This window comes from Nelumbo lutea, chromosome 3 (assembly GCF_056320005.1).
Source record: "Nelumbo lutea isolate HS-2025 chromosome 3, American lotus-T2T, whole genome shotgun sequence".
NCBI lineage: Eukaryota > Viridiplantae > Streptophyta > Magnoliopsida > Proteales > Nelumbonaceae > Nelumbo > Nelumbo lutea.
In genome coordinates this window covers 109,187,084-109,205,496 of record NC_142686.1, presented here as the reverse complement: position 1 = coordinate 109,205,496, position 18,413 = coordinate 109,187,084, and the positions used below count along the sequence as shown (strand labels likewise).

Below are 18,413 nucleotides of genomic sequence, written 5' to 3'. Positions count from 1 at the left end.
GTGTGCGGGTTATTCAAACCTAGTCATGGCTTATGCTTTGTTTGCTCTCAAAACTACACTTCACCTCGCTGGTTCGAGCTACATCTTCGCTTCGAGGGGCCCCAATGTGCTACTACCTCAAGGAGATCTAACCGCAATGTGCGCGAGTGTGGCAACTTTTACCCATGATGTTGCCGAACATGCACTCGCCTTGTGATGTGTAATTGTTGTTGCAAGTGTTCCGCCTGTTTGTTGAACTGAGCATGTCCTCCGATGCTTTGCCAGTGTAGGGCCGCCATGCTCCAGCGGCCAGTGTACCCACATTCCTATCATTCCCATATTGTGGATTCAACTGAAGACTCATGATGCAAAACTGCCACCTTATTTATATTCCTTGACCAACCGTCGACACCAACCAATTTCAAACTGCTGTCCCCACCTTAGTAGTGCCTCAAACAAAGCTACGGAATAATGACTCATCCGTCATAAAACCAAGATGTAGGCACACCTCCCAACACCTCACCAAAATGAACAACAACCGATGTCTGTGAGGAAGCATGGCAGTGGGGAAACCACCACAATATGCCTTCTATGTAAAGACTCATGCATTTGCCCCCGCAAGGGCTCTGTTCTGGGGTCATTGGAATGGGGACACGATTAAATGGCCTCTTGGCAGGCCTGATATGAAAGCTGCTTGCTTGTACCCAAGTGGAAGTGCCTAGGGACCGCACCCTACAATGTATTGTTTGTTGAGATGACCGCTTCAACTAGCTCTGTGTTGATCTACTTTAATACCAAGTGCGGTAGCAGTTGGCTAGCCTGCTCTGATACCAACTATCACGGGGGTAGTATACAGCGGAAGAAACCCGTGTGGTGTCCAGGCCAAGGCAGTCCAAGACAAGCCTTTGTGTGCTTGGAGGCTAGGAGTTGCCCGATAAGATGGCTTCACCAAGGTCAGTAGCACTGGATCATGACCTCAAATCGCATGGCGGGGCACTCGGCTGGCTCTAGCTGGTCCATGGGAGGCACTGCTTACATGCTAAAGGGGGAAGGCTATGATGTGAGGCGACTGGGCACCGATGTGATGAGTCTCCTGTATGCTAGTGATGATGGACACTTGTATGCCATGTTGATAGGCAACCACTGGGTCGGAACACACCCGTGCGTTATAGGCAATGGAGTAGCTCACTCGGCTTGGGTAAGGGACTGGCATGGTGAAGGGTCATGCTTGAATCAAGCTCGCATGCCAAACCTCCCTTGAGTGTTGACAGCATTGTCGGTCCATGCACTGTCCCCATGAGTATGTGTGCGCCCATGAAAAACCCTAATAGCCATGCTAGTTATTAACCAGGGTTGCCCCCGTAAGGGATGATGGTCTTCGAGTGACAGGTTAGGCACCGAACGAGGTGAACCACCCGTTTTAAAAGAATACGCTAAGATTTTGGTGGTATGCGTGAACATAACCTCAATTCTTCAAAAAATGTTATGGTGTCCCTTAACGTAAGCCCGGTGATGATGCGTACTCTCAATCTCTCGCCACACTGAACCGAACCCACCCTCTTCACTCTCACTCTCTCCCTCTCCAACCGGCGGCGATCAACAGCCACCGACAACTATTGACACCGGCGACCGGAGACTCATCGGACTCTGCGCTCACTAGTCACTCTCACCTCTCCCTCTCCAACCGGCGGCGACCAACAGTCATCACTGGCGACCGCAAGTATGGGCCGCAGAGATCAGGGTTGCCAATGGACATCGAATTGAAGCAACTGAACTGGCCTGTTCCAGGAATCAAACCAGAGAGGTTGTTGTAGGAGAAATCAACAAAAGTCAAGCTCTGCATAGTAGAGATAGACGCATGGATGCTCCCCACAAGATGATTCCTGATAGATTCAGGTAATTCAGGATTCGCATACCCATGATCTCTGGTGGAATCTCACCAAACAACTCGTTCCTGCTGAGATCGACGAAAGTAAGCAGCTTGCATTGGCTGATCTCTGGGGAAATTGAGCCGGAGAATCTGTTATTGCTAAAATCCATATTGGATAGTTGCTGCAACCTTCCTATCTCAGCCATAATGCTACCAGAGAAAAAGTTCCCATAAAGGAGGAGCTTTTTGCACGCCAGAAAAGTTTACAATGGACCGTGGAAGAGATCCCATGAGCTGGTTGTTAGAGAGGCTGATCTGCCCAAGATTCTCGGCGACTGAATCAATTTCCGGAAAACCTCCAACGAGATAATTATCTTGAAGTTCTACTTGAACGAGCATGGGGAGGCCAAAAAGCCCCTTAGGTATGGTACCATTAAGGAAGTTCTCTCCCATCCAAATCCGGCTCAGTGATTCGCATCTTTCCAGCGATTCCGGAATTGGACCGAACAAGAAGTTACCCAAAGCGATCAGCGTCTGCAGCCGATCTCCGAAACACAGATCAGGCAGGAGATTTCAAGTGAGCTTGTTGGACGACAGAACTAGGAACTGAAGCCTCCCATTCTTTTCAAGCCCTTGAGGGATACTTTCGGTGAAATTATTCTCCCAAAGCTGTAAAACCTCTAGATCCGGCAAATCGCCGATGAAGTCGGAAATAGCACCGTGTAACTTGTTCCTGAAAAGATTCAACAGCGTCAAAGTTCTTGAGCTCGGAAAATGTTCCTGGAATCTCGCCGGAAAGCATGTTGTTCGAGAGATCCATTGATTTCAAGCTCTTCAGCCAAGATCTGGAACACTCTCCTGTTCAAGACGAATCACAGCAGCGGATTTTGTTTGTATTAGATGGCTTGCAGGGGTGGCTCGTGATGGCGGTTCTGGGTTCGATGCAGAGCGGCATCCTGGCGATGAGCCATGTGAAGGAGAGAGAAGCTGCTTTACTGGAGAGAAAATAATAATAGAGTAACGAGAGATGCACTTCGCACGTCTTAAGCATGCGCACGTTTCAAGGACGTGTGGCGCGTTCACATGCTGAGCGAATGGTGCCTTGACTGACGCGGCCTGGACTGAAGCCTAACTCCATTGCGTGTACCGAAGTTTGCAAAATTCTAGGAACGTGACGCGTGTCATAACACACATGCATTAAGCGAGACGCGTGCAGAATTTATTTCATGCCGTGAAATGCACCTTCGTTAATTCCTCTCTTGCCCAAAAGCGTTTCTTCTCCCATAATCTTCTATTCTACCTCGAACTAAAATTCTTGGCGCCGGCCCCCTTTCATAACCCACTCCCCGGAGATTAACCCGATCGAGTTCCGCTGGCTGACGTCAACGACCATACTGGCAAGAGGTAAGTACTCTGTAAGTTTTTATCTTTTTTTTTTTTTTTTTTCTCATTTGTTTTCTAACATTCACAGATCTGAAACCGCCAGAGTGGGAGCCTCCTGACGTCATTTCAAACCCTTGACACCCCGGGAATTTGAAAGCCCTCCAAAATTCGAAACTCTCCGGTCATAAGCAATTAAAATTCATAGTGGTAAGTTTTGGAAGGAAACAAACTGCCATGTTAGGAATTGTAGGTGTGTTTCAACACTTTGACTGTAAGAGGATATGGCTGACAATTTGTGTTGATGCAGCATGGAGAAATCTCTGTCATATGAAGTTCGGGAGCAGGATTATAAAGAGAGAAGCCAAAGGTTTGAGTTCTTTCAGCAGTTGGTCCTAGGTAGCTGCTATCTCTGAAAGAGGGGTTTTGATAATAACCAAAGACCAACAGTATTTCTACTGTTGTAGCAAGGCAATGTATATTTTTCTATATATCTGTAGTAGTTGGAGTCATAGTGTTGTGTAGCAAGTACTTAGTAGATATATACTCTCATCAGCACTGATGCTCCTTTAAATCTTTGCTTTCCATTGCTGTAACATGATCTCTGCAGATATCTGCAAATATGGCTTCCAGGTCTAAGGCTGCATTTGGCATTCCTTGTTTTAAGGACTCATTTTTTGCGGTTTAAAATGCCCCCGACGCCAAAAAGAGGTAAGTCCTTGAAATAAGGAAAGGCAAATGAAGCCTAAGACTTAAAAAATTTTTACAATTGCTTAAACCAACTGCCTGAGAGATATAGTGTAGATACTAATAAAGAGAGAAAGAATATTGACAAAGAACCTTTAATATTTCATGAGAGAATACATGACAATCATTACAAATGGAATTATGATCAAATTCATTTGTCGCAACTGGTCTCTCAGCTTCAGCAGCGTCCTCTCCCTCCGCTGCCTCTCCTCCACCACTGGATCAGAAGCCGGTACTGGTGGTGCAGCAGCAGCAATATAATATTGTCTTCTTTTCTTTCTCTTGTGAACGAAGCCGTCATAGTTGCACAACTCCCACTCCTCCTCCCAGGCTGTTCTAGCCATGGCCAAGCGCCTCAAGTCAAAACTCAAATTCCAGAGAGTTTCGAATTTTGGAGGGCTTTCGAATTCCAGGGGTGTCAAGGGTTTGAAACGGCATCAGGAGGCTCCCACTTTGGCGGGTTCAAATATGTGAATTAGGAATGGCAACGGGGCGGGGAGTACATTTCCCATCCCCGACCCTGACCCCCAAATCACCCCTATCCCATCCGCGATCGTTGGGACTTGGGAGAGTTTATGTCGATGATGACTGATGAGAGAAAGTTCGAAGGGTGATAGCGACGACGACAGTCAGCGATGATGATGATGATGAAGGTCGGTGGTCTGCGAATCGGTGATGAAGGTCGGTGGGCGAGTGGGCAGTGGCAACAGTCAACAACAGCGGTTGGCAGTCGGCAAATCAGCGATGAAGACGAAATTAGGGTTTACTGGTTTTGTGGTTTAGTCGCCTCTCTTGAGTCTTCTCTGTCGAAGACTGGTAATTGGTTTAATCCAGGGTAAAGGGTTTTCCAACTTTTTAAGTTTTATTGATTTCTTCGAATTATGTTTTAGACTTTTATTTTTACAAATAAATTAATAATTATTATACTTATATAATATATAATATTAATCGGGGATGGGTCAGCACAGGGATTGTGTTCTCTGTCCCTGTCCCATCCCCAATTGGGGATTCATGGGTAGCCCCATCCCTGACCCCGACCCTGCCAAGGTACCCCCATCCCCGACCCCATCGGGTCGAGGAACCCGGGTATCCACCGGGGACGGGGAAATTGCCACCCCTAATATGAATGTTAGAAAACGAATGAGAAAAAAAAAATAAAAATAAAAAATGAGAAAAATTTATAGAGTACTTACCTCCTACCGCTATGGCCGTTGGCGTTGGTGGAACTCGACCGAATTAATCTCTCATGAGTGGGTTACGAAAGGGGGCCGGCGTTAAGAGTTTCAGTTTGAAGTAGGATGGAGGAGTATGGGAAAAGAAACGCTTTTGGGCAAGAGAGAAGTTAACGGAGATGTATTTCACGTTTCGCACGCGTCTCGTTTAATGCACGTGTATCATAACACGCGTCGCGTTTCGATTTTGTGAAACGTTTTTGGGGGCAGATGCGAACCCATATCGAATATATAGGTTAAACTAATGTATATAAATTAAATTTTAGTTTTAAATTTTGAATTTTGACTTTCTCTTCGATTATCGATACCCTACTTCATACCTTTTTCCCTTTTGGCTTCAGAGAAAACCTCAGCCCTCTCATCACAGCCCTCACCGAACGAGAGTGAGACAACCTCAGCCCTCCCTTCCTCTGAGAACGCCGACGATTTAGTGTTGCCGGCTTGCCGCTGCCGCTGGTTTAGTATCGTCGATCATATCTTCGCCGTCCTGCTTCGTGGTAAATACTCTTTTCTTTCTCTCTCATTCTTGATGATACAACGAAACCCTAACCATTACCGCCGACCCACCATTTTCACCGACTCACCGCCGGCTACTCCACCATTGTCTCTTCTCCCGTCCCGTCTCCCTCTCATCTTGTCATCTCTCTTCCAACCCCAGCAAAACGCCATAACGAAGGAGGCCATGAAGTCCTCTTCCTCTTCAATCTCTTTATCATCTTCCCATCTCCTCTCTAGTCCCTTCTATTATTTGAAAAAGAAAATTCCAAATGGCCTAACCCCTATGTCTTCTCTGATGCAGTGACATATGTTCAAACTGTGAACACCCAGGAGCTGGAACTGGAACTCTAGAAATACAAGAACAAAACTCGAATTTGGGCTTGGGAGACAGGTAAAATATTAAACAATTTTAGAATTTTGGACAAAAACTTTAGGAATTAATTATTTTTTAACTATATGTTTATATATGCATGTTTTTAGCATTAGAATGCAGATGTTTTATATGAAAATGTTTTTATTAATGTTCAGATTTATTTAATTGATTATTTTACATTGTTCTTAAGTTTTTTGGTTTTGTTATGCTTATGCATTGTATATATTTAAATTTTCAACAATAAACTGTTTATTTTTATTGCAATTTTATTAACAGATTTGTATATAAAATATATTCTATTGTTCTTTGTTCAAATGCTCTTATTTTCAAAATTGTTTAGGTCATAATTGTTAATATACTTCATTATTAACAGATTTATGATTTATTAATTAAATATATATGATTTATTAATTAATGAATTCTATAATGGTTTTCATATGTTATTTGTTTTTCATTTAATAATGGATGAATGATTCATTTTGAAGTGACCAAAACACTACCTTTTGGATATGTATTCTCTATGCTTGAGGGTTGGGAGTTCAAAAAAACACTTTCATGTTGTATAATTTTGAATTTGTCAAACTCTATCGTTTATGGTGTTATTCAGTTATTCTCCAATTAATATTGATATCTATGTTATTCTTGTTTTGTTAATTAATTTTTTTTTTCTATACTAGTTTTGTAGTCCAAGTAAAGCATAGAATGGTACAAAGTCCCCAAACTGTATTAGAAACCGCACCAAGCTGTAATAAAACGGTTTGGTTTGGTTTGGTATGAGAATTTCCCAAACCGTAATTTACTGGTTTGGTCTGAGAAATTTTCCAAACCGCACCAAACTGGAGCAGTTTGGAGATGATTTAAATTTAAAAGGTTTAAATTTTGTGATCCAGTTTGGAGAATTTATCAGACCAAACCAGTAAATTACGGTTTGGGAAATTCTTAGACCAAACCAAACCAAACCGTTTATTATAGTGTTCTTTCCTCTTGTCTCATTTTCCGGTTTAGGACCGGCCTTAATTGTGGTTTAGTGAAGGAGTTTTACGTTTTTTGTCGAGGAAAGAAAAAGAAGAAAACAACTAGGGGAGCAGGTTGGGCCGGGTTTTGTCGAGTTAAGGTCAACCCTAGCCCAACCCTAAGTTCTGAATTCCCAACCGAATCCAACCCAACCCGAAATAGTAGAACTTCAAATGGAGTCCTTTAGGCCCTGTTTGGCAATGTTCCCACCTATTCTTGTTCCTGAAGAAACTCCTGTTCTGAAATAGGAATTTCATTTCTTAGTCCTCAGGAATAACAGATGTAATTGGCAAATTATTCCTCGAGAACTGATTTTTGTTCTACAGAAGCAGAAACAGAAACAACATTTGGGTAATAAAACTATTTCTTAACATTAGTTCTGAAACATTTCCAACCTCTCCACATTCAGTTTTCTATATCCAATAGCAAGGACCAAACCTCTCCACATTCAGCTCCCAATAAAACTTTGATGTGGATCCCAGTATAATTGTTCGAATGTAGAATTTTTTCTTTTTCTTTTTTAATCTTGAAATTTTGAAAGTTTCACTGCAAATTACAATTTGTGTGGGATGATAACATTTGGCTCAATTAAGATTTGTATGATAGCTGATTACTGTGTTTTGGGAAGCTATTCATTAGATGGCATGTATTTGTACTTTGTCATTCCTTCAATCTGGAAGGGATGGGGGGAGAGAGGGAGAGAATAGAGGTTCTCTCATATACATGAAATTGGCCAGATTAGCATTGGAGATAAGTTCTTATAGCATGGGCTTGCTTTCTGTTGGAGCTGCAGAAGGACCAGAATTCATGGTGATTCTGGGTGAGGATTATACTGAATTCATGGTGTAAAAAATCAGGGGATTGAATTCTGTTGATCCAGAATTGGATCCCTGAGCCACAAAAGCGTTTAGAAGTGGAAAATTTAGTAAAGTGGTTCAAGATATCACTGGATTTTATGTGATTCTGGAGGAATTCTCTATGGTGGAAAATGTGAGGAAGGCTATAAACATTGACGAGCATCTCGCAGATGGCCTTACAACCTCAATGGTGGATGGTGTGTTCTTTGTTTTGCAAGGTTGCTGCTGAAGGGCAACTTCAACTTCAAATGCCAATTCAGTCCTTGCTATTCTTAGTGGTACCATGAATTTGTTGAGTAATGAATACCAGGAAGCATTGCAACAGAAAATAAAAGAGAGCTAAATCTAGGTGCAAAATTGTTCTTGGGTGGTGCTGGTGTACAGAAGACTGGAACAGAGATTGCAACAGCTCTAAACAACATGGGTGTGACTGGGGAGTATGTTTTGAAACTGAAACATGAGATTGAAGAGCAATGCATCAAGGTCAGTCACTAAATAGGGTTTCCAAAACAGAGTAGAATCTCATGTGGTCGTTCGTTGGAAAAGAAGACATACCTGTATTACAGCTTGAAGAAAAACGGACGCCGGAGAAGACTCGTTGCAGCATTCACCTTGACACTGGTAAGGAGGAAATCGAGTGAGAGACATAACAGGAGGTTCTCTGTATACAGAGAAAAAACGAAAAAAAACAACAACAGTATTTACTTTGGTCACCTGTGGTTCATCGTTGTTCGCCGTTGACAATGAGAAAAACTGGAGTGCTCAACGAAGTTCCTGATCGTTCGCCAAAAATCCAATGCTCATTGCTCTCGGGTTATCTGATGGTAGAGAGAAGTCGAAGTAAGAAAAAGGCCATTAGGTTGGAAAAAATGTCCAAAATGCCCTTGCTCTCACGTGGGAAACAATTCACATGTGTTCCTTAATTTAATGGCACATTATCTAAGAACATGGTCTTTGAGAGTGTTGGTTTTGTCACTCCTAGACAGTAGGGATTTTGGATGCTGTTCTTTGCAGAATAGTCTCTTGCTTTTTCTTTTTGTGCAAATTTCTTAAACTACCCTAATGGTTTTAGCTAATTATCTAACTCTCGTTACTGTTTACATATTATCTTAAAGTACCCCCCAAGTTTTTTGATAATTGTTTAAAACCTCCTTTGCGGTTAACTTTTTGTCACATGTGATATCACATGAGTGATTTCAAAAATTTCTTACCTCTATTCCTAAAATACCCTTTTATCTTTGTTCCTAAAATACCATATCTAAACCCTATATCGAGAAAACTTATAAGGGAAATCAGTAAATTGGGAGTTTCAAGTGCAATTTGTGTTGACTTTAGGAAGATCCGAATATATGCTCTAGCTAAGGGATGGTGTAGTTGTGTAAGAAGGCTTGGATCTGCAAAAATCCATGTCGAAGCATTGGTCGGAGGATGCATAAATGGAGATGAAGTGGGTTTGTTGTGCACTAGAACTACACTATCAGCACTGGCCCCATTTTGATGGTGATACCTCGCATCCTTGGACAGTGCATAGTCGAGGTTGAGATATGGATAAACTTCAGAGAAAAAACAGTCTTCGGTTTTCAGATTCCAGAACCTAGATAAAAAGTGCAAGGCAGAATAATTTCCCAAAGTCGCATGCCCGGTGAAGCTAGTAAGTGGGTACTTCCATTGCATTGCTGTAATGAAGAAAAGGACAAGAATTTGACAAGCAAATTTAGTTGTCTCCCCTGTCACACCTTCCATCTCTTACTTTGCTTTGTGCTTGTGCGTGCTTTACTTGAATAGTTATATTCACTGTAATGCTCCCCAACCAACAACTACTGTCTTCTTTTTAATTCATTCCTTCACTTTTATGTCTATTCTACCTTTTCAAATATTGCATTAAGATCCCTATTCCATTCAAACACAAAAACAAAAATATCCTGTAGTCATAGTCGTAATTGTAAGCTTGTTACTACTTCACGACATCTTATGTTTTAATATCCAACTTTTAATTTGAAAATTGGCCAAAACGACATTTGTTGAGTTCTGATTTCTAACCTTTTTTTTTTCTTTTGGAACAATGGGCGATTTTGCAACCACAATTGCTGGAAATCTTCTACAAGCTTGGTAGTTGTCATAACTCCAGCTTCTGTTATCAGAGGTTCTAGTGGTTGGATGGTTTAGATTAATCCCTATGCGCAGAGTAGAGTTTAGATTTTCTTGTTGGTAAGGTCAGATAAAATAATAGCGGGGCATGGGTATTGGGTAGTTTCTATCTAGAATTGACAATAGAAATGTTATAAAGAGAGATGGAGCCATGACAACCTCTGTCTACTAGTCACTTCTCTACATCTACTTGGCGACTTCCAACTAGTTTTGATGCAACCATGCATATCTAGACTTGCTCATGCTGGGAGGTGGGCTTGTTCGCACCTTGGACCTTTGAGTCTGCTAAGAATAGCTCTGGCTATGGTTATGTGATCAGTTTCCTCATCTTGAAAAATTTCAACAGTTGGGTTTTATTTTGAAAATTTTAGGAATTGTAGGGGCAAATTTGACATTTTGTTTTTTTCTGGTAGTACTTAATGGCGATGTCAATTGTCAAAAAACTTGGGGATACTTTAAGACAATATTTTAATAGTAAGGGTAGAGTTGGGGCTCGTTTGGAAAGTCTTTTTGAGAAGATCTTCTTGTAGCTCTGATAGTCAAAAGACGCATTGAGCTTTTGACATAAGATTTCGACAGCCCGAAGACCGTTTGGCAGACACACATCTTTTCGTGCGTTGTTCCGCGCGAGATTAAAATGCGAAAGATGCGAGAAGCTTCATTTGGAGCTTCCCGAAATCAGCGCAAAATGGGCTTCTTGCGTCTTTTCGGCATCCTGTCTTTTGGCAGCTAGATCTTCCGTGTGCCAAACGAAATAGACCGATTTTCGATCTTTCCAGCTTGTAAACAGCCAAAAGACCGCACCAAAAGATGCGCCGAGCGGGCCCTTAGTCAATTAACTAAACCATAAGGGTAGTTTAAGAAGTCTGTCCTTTCCTTTTTTCCTAAATGCGTTTTTGTTTTGGGGAATGTCAGGAACAAGAGAAACGTTCCCCAAGAATGTTGCCAAACGGGTGGTTATAAGTTGCAAAACTTTATACTTCGTTTGGCTGATAGTTAAAATCGGAATGTTGCTAATCCAGGCCGGTCCTGAACCAGAAAACGAGATAAGAGGAAAGAACACTATAATAAGTCAGGTATCTTTTCCAGTTATCAAATCTCTCTCTCTCACTCGCTTGCTCGCTCTAGGGTAGTGGTTTGTTTCAATTGATTTTTAAGTTGAACAATATATTAGGAGATATTATGATATAACCAACCAATCTAGCTGAAACCATTATCCTAAAACATTACTTCATCGTATTTGGTTTTCCAATTCTGAACATTAAGAATTTATAGGATGTTAGTATTTTCTTGGCTGCATGGTTGTTTGAAATTTAGATGCTCAATTTGATCCGACTACAAGTATTTGGATATTGAGATCAACACTAATTGCTTATTTCAGGGAGCTCTAACTACAGATTGCGGTAGTAAAGTTCTTCATCTGTTCAAATAGATGGCTCGTTTCCATAATGTAAGCAAATATTTGTATTTGTTTGTTGTAGAAATTGATGCTTGGTATCATCAATTTGCACTTCTCCTTCACTGAATACATATTTTTTTGTTTTCTTGTTTATTAAAGAAGAAAAAGAAGGCATTTGTCAAGCCTGTTGTAAAGAAGCAGAGTGTCAATCATGTAACTGGAGATAAAATCCCGAAAAGCTTTGTCTTTTCAAGAGGAAAACTGCCGAGTTCTCTGAGACACTTGGAAATGGACTTGAGGAAGCTGATGCTCCCCTACACGGCACTTAAGCTTAAGGTAGCTTTTGTCTCTATGCTTGCATATCCCGTTCATAAAAATGATTTTCCTAGTCTAAGCGATTTCTTTCTTATCATTGTTAGGTCATTTTATTTGTCATTTGGATGACACATTCATGAAATAAATGTTATTTCAACGATTAAAAAGTCTGTAATTTATGGTATTATCATTTCAGATTTTTTCTTGTTTTTTATCCATATTGTTGTTACTATTATTAATTTGGATTGCCTAACGAGAACTGAAGTTAAAACCGAATGTGGTGTCGAAGCCTTGGAATTCAACTTGGTAGAGCAATTTAACTGCTAGGGTTAGACTACAGAGAATTTTGAACAATTTCCATAACTTTATGAAGGTGAGGTGTTTTTTGTGCCAGTAGTGTACAAAGTGATCGACTAGACTCTAAACTTTTGAGTTAAACGTGCTTGTAGGTATAGTTATTCTGGATTTGCAATGTATCTTCCTGTTCTTTTCCAGGACATCTATGAGATAGTGAATATGATTCTTTCTTCTTTGCTGTGTGACTGCAGGAAAAGAAACGGAATAATTTGAAGGATTTTCTGAATGTTGCAGGGCCAATGGGTGTCACACACTTTCTAATACTATCAAAAACAGAAACTGCACCCTATCTTAGAGTTGCAAGGACTCCTCAAGGTCCAACTCTTACATTTAAAATACATGAGTATTCATTGGCCGTTGACGTTGCGCAGTCCCAATTGCATCCAAGATGCCCTCCGGAACTTTTCAAAAACTCTCCCTTGGTAAGCTTCTGATACTAGGTTTCCTTTCCTGACCTAGCAAATTTCCTTTCTCCACTTGTGTGTATTGTATGAACTTTGATTGAGAAGGCGATTTATGGCTGAGCCTACAGTTGATTGCGTATTAGATGGTCATTGTGTTTTGTCAAATAAAATACAAGGACAGGAACATCCATTCTGAGGATTTGGTTGGTTGCTCCATTCTGCAGGATATCATCACTATCACATTATGTTGATATTAAACCCTTTGAAGGGGTGGACATTGTTGGCTGGAATTATTAAATTGCCTGAGCTAGTAATTTCTAAGATTTTGAGGTCAGCCAACTATGACCTGTTTAGGATGGAATTTAGTATGACTACAATCAACTGTTTCTATAAAGGAACCCACTAACCATCATCAGGTTTATCTGAATTATGCTGTTGTTTAAACATGCACCGAGCTTGGTTGGGAACCTTTGTGATCTGACCTGGCTCATTTCATGTGTAGGTGGGTACATTTTACCCCCTTGCATGCATGACTTACTTCCTCAGGTTCCCTTTATGGATGCTTAATTCATATTTCATACTTGCTACCTCATACTTCTCATAAATCAAAATACTTCTCAACATTTTCATTGTATATATGCCTAATGTGTGGTAGTGCAATGTTTATAAATTTCATTATTTTCATTACCAATATAGGGTATTGTCCTAATTCTGGGAAAAAAAATACTGGCAGATAGTCCTTTCTGGTTTTGGGACTGGAGATCAACATCTAAAGCTTACAACTATTATGTTTCAAAATATATTTCCATCCATTGATATCAACACTGTGAGTAATAGAGCGATTTCTATCATTAACTTGTTGGGGATTCCTTTTAATCATTCTTTTATTTGTTTTTCCTTATTATTAGTTTTAGTTTACATAATTTATTGATACATTTTCTTGTTTGTTGCAGGTGAAACTTTCTTCTTGTCAAAGGATTGTTCTGCTCAATTACAATAAAGAGACAAAGCTTATAGATTTCCGGCATTATTCCATCAGATTACGACCTGTTGATGTTTCCCGCAGAATTAGGAAATTTGTGCAGAACCATCAGACACCTGATTTGAGGAATCTTCAAGATGTCAGCGACTTCATCACAAAGTAATATATGCCTTTTCTTTTTTGTTTTCTTATTGAATTTTCATGACTGAATTTGGCATGCAGAATGGGGGAGAATTAAAAAAACTTCTCTCTCTACATTAGGACTTGATGGAGTGAGTTTTATGCTATTGTCTGTTGCTTCCTTTCTTGCTAGGAGTTTGAGGCAAGGGCATCCTCTTTCCCCCTTCTTATTCACTCTCATAGCAGAAATGTTCAACAGGTTAATTTCAAAAGCTGATGAAATGGGACTGTTAAAGGGGTGGAAGATAGGAAGGGATAGGGTAGTGGTTAACTCACCTACAGTTTGCATACGACATTATCATCTTTTGTGAACATGAAGATGGGTTAGGAGCCAAGAATGTTAGGATGCTGGTGAGTCTTTTTGAGAAAGCAACAATATTAAAGGTCAATTTAAACAAGAGTGTGGTGGCTGGGGTCAATTTGGAGCAGGAGGCTTTAAATCTGTGGGTGGGGGAGTTAGGGAGTCTGTTTAATGAGTTGCCACTGAAGTATTTGGGTCTTCATCTTGGTGCAAACCCGAGAGCTTTGAGTTTTTGGAACCCGCTGGTGGAGAAGTTTGAAAAGAAGTTGGCTGTGTGGAAGAAAAAATACCTTTCTTTGGGGGTAGAATAACACTCATTAATTCTACCTTAGCAAATTTCCCTGTGTACTACTTATCTGTGTTTCACATGCCCCAAACCATTATCAAAAGATTAGAAAAACTAATGAGGGATTTTTTGTGGGAATTGGGGGAGGCAAAGAAAGATCGTTTAATTAGATGGGAGATGGTGTGCAAAAGGAAGGAGTGTTGGGAGGGTTAGGTTTAGGGAGATGGAAGATAAGAACTCAACACTCCTAGGAAAATGACTTTGGAGATTTATGCGGGAAACAAATAAACTGTGGCATAAGGTGGTGGCTAGCATTCATGGGCTCTCAGTGAATGGTTGGGATGTTAGAGTTTCTAGTAGGGCGTCCAGTGCCTCTCCGTGGAAAGCCATTCACAAAGTTCTTCCTCTTTTCCTTCCTCAAATCAGGTTTTAATTAAATTCTGGGAAGATCTATGGGTGGGTGGAGCTCCCCTAAAGGAGTATTTTCCTTCTCTTTTTGCATTGTCTTCACTCAAAGGCAAACCGGTTTCAGATTTTTCGATTCGCTCACTCTCTCCCTCCGGTTTTGGTTGGAATTTGGGTCTGTGGTGTGAGAGATTCAGAGTTGGACCTTGTATCAAATCTTTTGAAAATTCTTAATGGGGTTTTCTTTGACACTGGCAAAGGGGATGATCGTTTCTGGATTTTGAACCCTTCTAGATCCTTTAGTTGTGGCTCCTTTGAGTTTTTGACTTCCTCCCCTCCACCTCCTTTGTCTTTCCCATGTAAAGAAATTTGGTGTCGACCTATCCCCCCCAAGATAGGTGCCTTTTGTTGGGAGGTCTTCAATGGGGCAATTAATACGTGTGACCACTGTTTTCAAAACCGGACCGGACCGGACGGTTGGACTGGAAAAACCGGGAACCTGTCACCTGACCAGTTCCGTTTTCCTCCAAAACCGCTTTTTCCCTCAAAACCGTTGATTTTGGTCAGCAAACCGCTGAATTGGCCGGTTAACCGTTCGAGCTGTTTTGACCGTTTTCGAAATTTTTATTTTTTTTTAAATTTTTTGTCAGAATGGGCTGGCTGTTCGGGTCGAACGGCCGGACCATTCGAACCGGTAACCGGACCCCCTGACCGGTTCGTTTTTAAAAACCATGCTTGTGACTTATTACAGTTAAAAAGACCAGGATGGTGCCTCTCCCTAAACTGGTGCTACATATGTGAATCTAATGGTGAAACTGCTTATCATGTTCTTATCTCTTGCCCTTTTGCTTGCTGTATTTGGGACTGGTTCTTTGGGTACAGGTGGAACATTCCAGGAAGTCTGGACAGGTTGTTTGGCCCTTCTACTTTCAGGTGGCCAAAAAAGAGAAGGAGAGTAATGTGGAGATGTATGAGGGCAGCAATCATATTGACCATTTGGGAGGAAAGAAACCTGAGAATCTTTAAGGAAAAGAAAAGAAGCAAGGAAGCTGTGATAGAAGGGGCTATGGTAAGGGTGGTACATTTGGTTAAGACTTTAAGTCTGTTTTCAGACTTTAGTCATGATGATTTAACCAGGAACTGGCAGGTAATAGCAGCTTCTTCTCATTCAAAGTGGAAACTGATAAAATCATGGGATCCACTGGTGAAGGGCTTCCTTAAACTAAATTTTGATGGAAACAGTTTGGGTAATCCGTGGCTCTCTGGAATAGGAGGGGTGATAAGAGATGACAGTGGAGCAATTTTGGGACTATATTCCTGCCCTCTTAGCCCAGGGGACTCCATAACAGCAGAATAGGATGCTATGGCATTTAGGATACAAAAAGCTGTTGAAATAGGAGTGTGCATAAATTGATAATAGGAGATTCAAAGGTAATCATCAGCTGGATGAAACAGCCTGAAAAAGCCCCATGGTACTTTCAGAATGAGATAAAAACGCTCAGAAGATTGCTAAGTAATAGGCAGGTGGAATTTCAGTGGGTCCCGAGGTCGGCTAATAACATTGCAGATCAACATGCAAAATAAGGGGATAACAGGGCACAGTGCTTTTGGGCTCAATTGTAATGCTTTATTCATTCTTACTGTTGTGTTTTCTTGTTGATTCTCTGTGTAGTGAGGTAGCCAAGGCTGCTCAATTTTTTTCTCTTTTAATTAATAAAATATTTCTTGCTACTGATCAAAAAATTATTTTTAACTGTATTTAAGCTCCTTATTTTATTCCTTCTGTAGCCTAGATTAACCAATTGATATTTAGAAATTTCTGTTGATGATGTTGTTCATCTAATTAGGATGGATACGACACTAAGCAGAATGGAATGGCACAACAGGATTCAGCCTTGTGCTATATAGTTGGGATAACACTTAGATGATGATTATGATGAATTAGGGAATAGGGATAATTGATGAGTTATTATAATCTGTTGTAAATATTGTACTTAAAGGAAAAATGTAATTTTTACATACGGAATGACATATAGTAAACTTTGTGAACAAACTAGACAAATAGAGTTTTGGGACTCGTGCAGTGGTTAAAATCACATTAGATTTATAGTTGTTTTAATGCCATGATATGACAGTACGTGCTCTCTTAGATTTATGCCCATTCCAAAGTTTTCAGGGAAAAATATTTGTTACATGTTTTTGTCATATGCAACTTCCTCTGTCTATATTTGTTTGGCCATCCTGGTTTGTGTTCGCTAAACATTGTTCATGGGAGTTTCATCTTCCAGTCTTCATCTCTCTTCATCTGTTATTGATAAAAACGTTCATTTACTTGTTTCCTTCGAAGGGCGGGTTACGGGTCAGAAAGTGAAGCAGATGATGAAGCAGCAACAGTAAATCTATCAAGTGATATCGGTAGAGTTAATAAGGCTTCAACAAAAAGTGCTGTCAAGCTTCAAGAGATTGGACCTAGGATGACACTTCAACTCATCAAAGTGGAGGAAGGATTATGTACTGGTGGGGTCATCTTCAATGAATATGGTAAGTTCATTTTTCATCTTGGATGTTCGTTAATGTCATATTATAAGCCCCACGGATTGTTTAATGGTTCTTTATTTTTGTTTCTTTATTTTTTTTTCCGAAAAAGCCACTTGGATCATTTAATGGCACTTTCTTTCCGACTCTAATTTCTATTGAAGAACTTGGTTGAATATAATGAAATAATTCGCATTCATTAAGGAGCATAAAGGGAGTTGGGCTAAAGAAACTAATTGCTCTGGCTACGAGGAATTCTTTCTGTAGTTCTTTCTTTATTTTTTCTCCAATTTTAAACTTGTATATATTGAACGAATATGGTCTTTTCTACTATGTTTCTTAGGAAACGAAGGTGGGCTAATAAAGCATAAAGATCAGGCAATGGAGGAGGAAGATTAGAACTGGATAACCATCCTGCTTGGGAGACCGGAGATAAGACTATGCGACATTTGATCCCCAGATGTGGGGACCATCGAGTTTTTTTTGTACTGCAGAATGTTAATGTTTTATTAGTGAAATGGCATTTTACACACAAAAAAAAAAAAAACTAGTGGAATGACATTAAAATATGGAGGTATTTTAGATGGGAATGAAGTTTGATCTCCCCCCTCTCTCTACTATGGTTGTTTACCGAGCTTCTCTAAGCGACCTATAGGGTCCTCTTATCTTCTATAGAAAAGAACATGGTCTTTGATATGCCATCGGATTCCCCCACGGCAGAAATAGCCCATTTGAATGTCAAAATTTTGACTTCAGACCTTTTTTCCATATGTTTGTGTGGGCATGTGGAAACAAGAATTTATGCATGTAATAATTATTTTATTTTACCTTTTCTTTCATTCTAAATTAGCCTATAAACCTTTGGATTTAATTTTAGCATGAAGTAGCCTCTTAAACATTTCTTTCACCGGATTTATTTATTCCACATAAGTCACTCGACCACAGTTCTTCGAGACTCAGGTTCTCTATTTACGAACAAATATCTAGGATGAGCTCCGGATATTCACTAGTGCTGCCATGGAGAAGCTAGTGGTACAGTGGTACTAAGGTCTAGGGCTTTCTGTTTTCTTTGTTCTGTAGTAATTTTTTTATAGAATCTCATGTACAGAGATGTTTTTTTTTAGCAATGCTCATATAGTTACATTTCTCTC

At 40.4% G+C, this 18,413-nt stretch overlaps 1 protein-coding gene across 26 annotated transcripts; it reads left to right on the top strand.

Moving 5' to 3' along the window:
- Positions 1 to 1,352: 1,352 nt before the first annotated feature.
- On the top strand, positions 1,353 to 17,867 carry PPAN (PETER PAN-like protein). 26 transcript variants are annotated; one of them, XM_088975660.1, is made up of 13 exons: positions 1,353 to 3,253; positions 3,321 to 3,439; positions 3,540 to 3,705; positions 3,840 to 3,940; positions 5,550 to 5,705; positions 6,008 to 6,097; positions 11,480 to 11,548; positions 11,657 to 11,833; positions 12,361 to 12,591; positions 13,307 to 13,399; positions 13,527 to 13,714; positions 17,075 to 17,268; positions 17,606 to 17,867. In XM_088975660.1, exons 7-13 carry the CDS (start codon positions 11,531 to 11,533, stop codon positions 17,659 to 17,661), a joined length of 957 nt encoding a protein of 318 aa, XP_088831786.1. In that variant the 5' UTR covers positions 1,353 to 3,253; positions 3,321 to 3,439; positions 3,540 to 3,705; positions 3,840 to 3,940; positions 5,550 to 5,705; positions 6,008 to 6,097; positions 11,480 to 11,530; the 3' UTR covers positions 17,662 to 17,867. The 26 variants fall into 26 exon arrangements, with proteins under 26 accessions (XP_088831786.1, XP_088831806.1, XP_088831788.1 ...); XM_088975670.1 differs by having other exon boundaries at positions 1,465 to 3,253; positions 3,336 to 3,439; positions 3,863 to 3,940; XM_088975669.1 differs by having other exon boundaries at positions 1,465 to 3,253; positions 3,336 to 3,439.
- Positions 17,868 to 18,413: the final 546 nt, after the last annotated feature.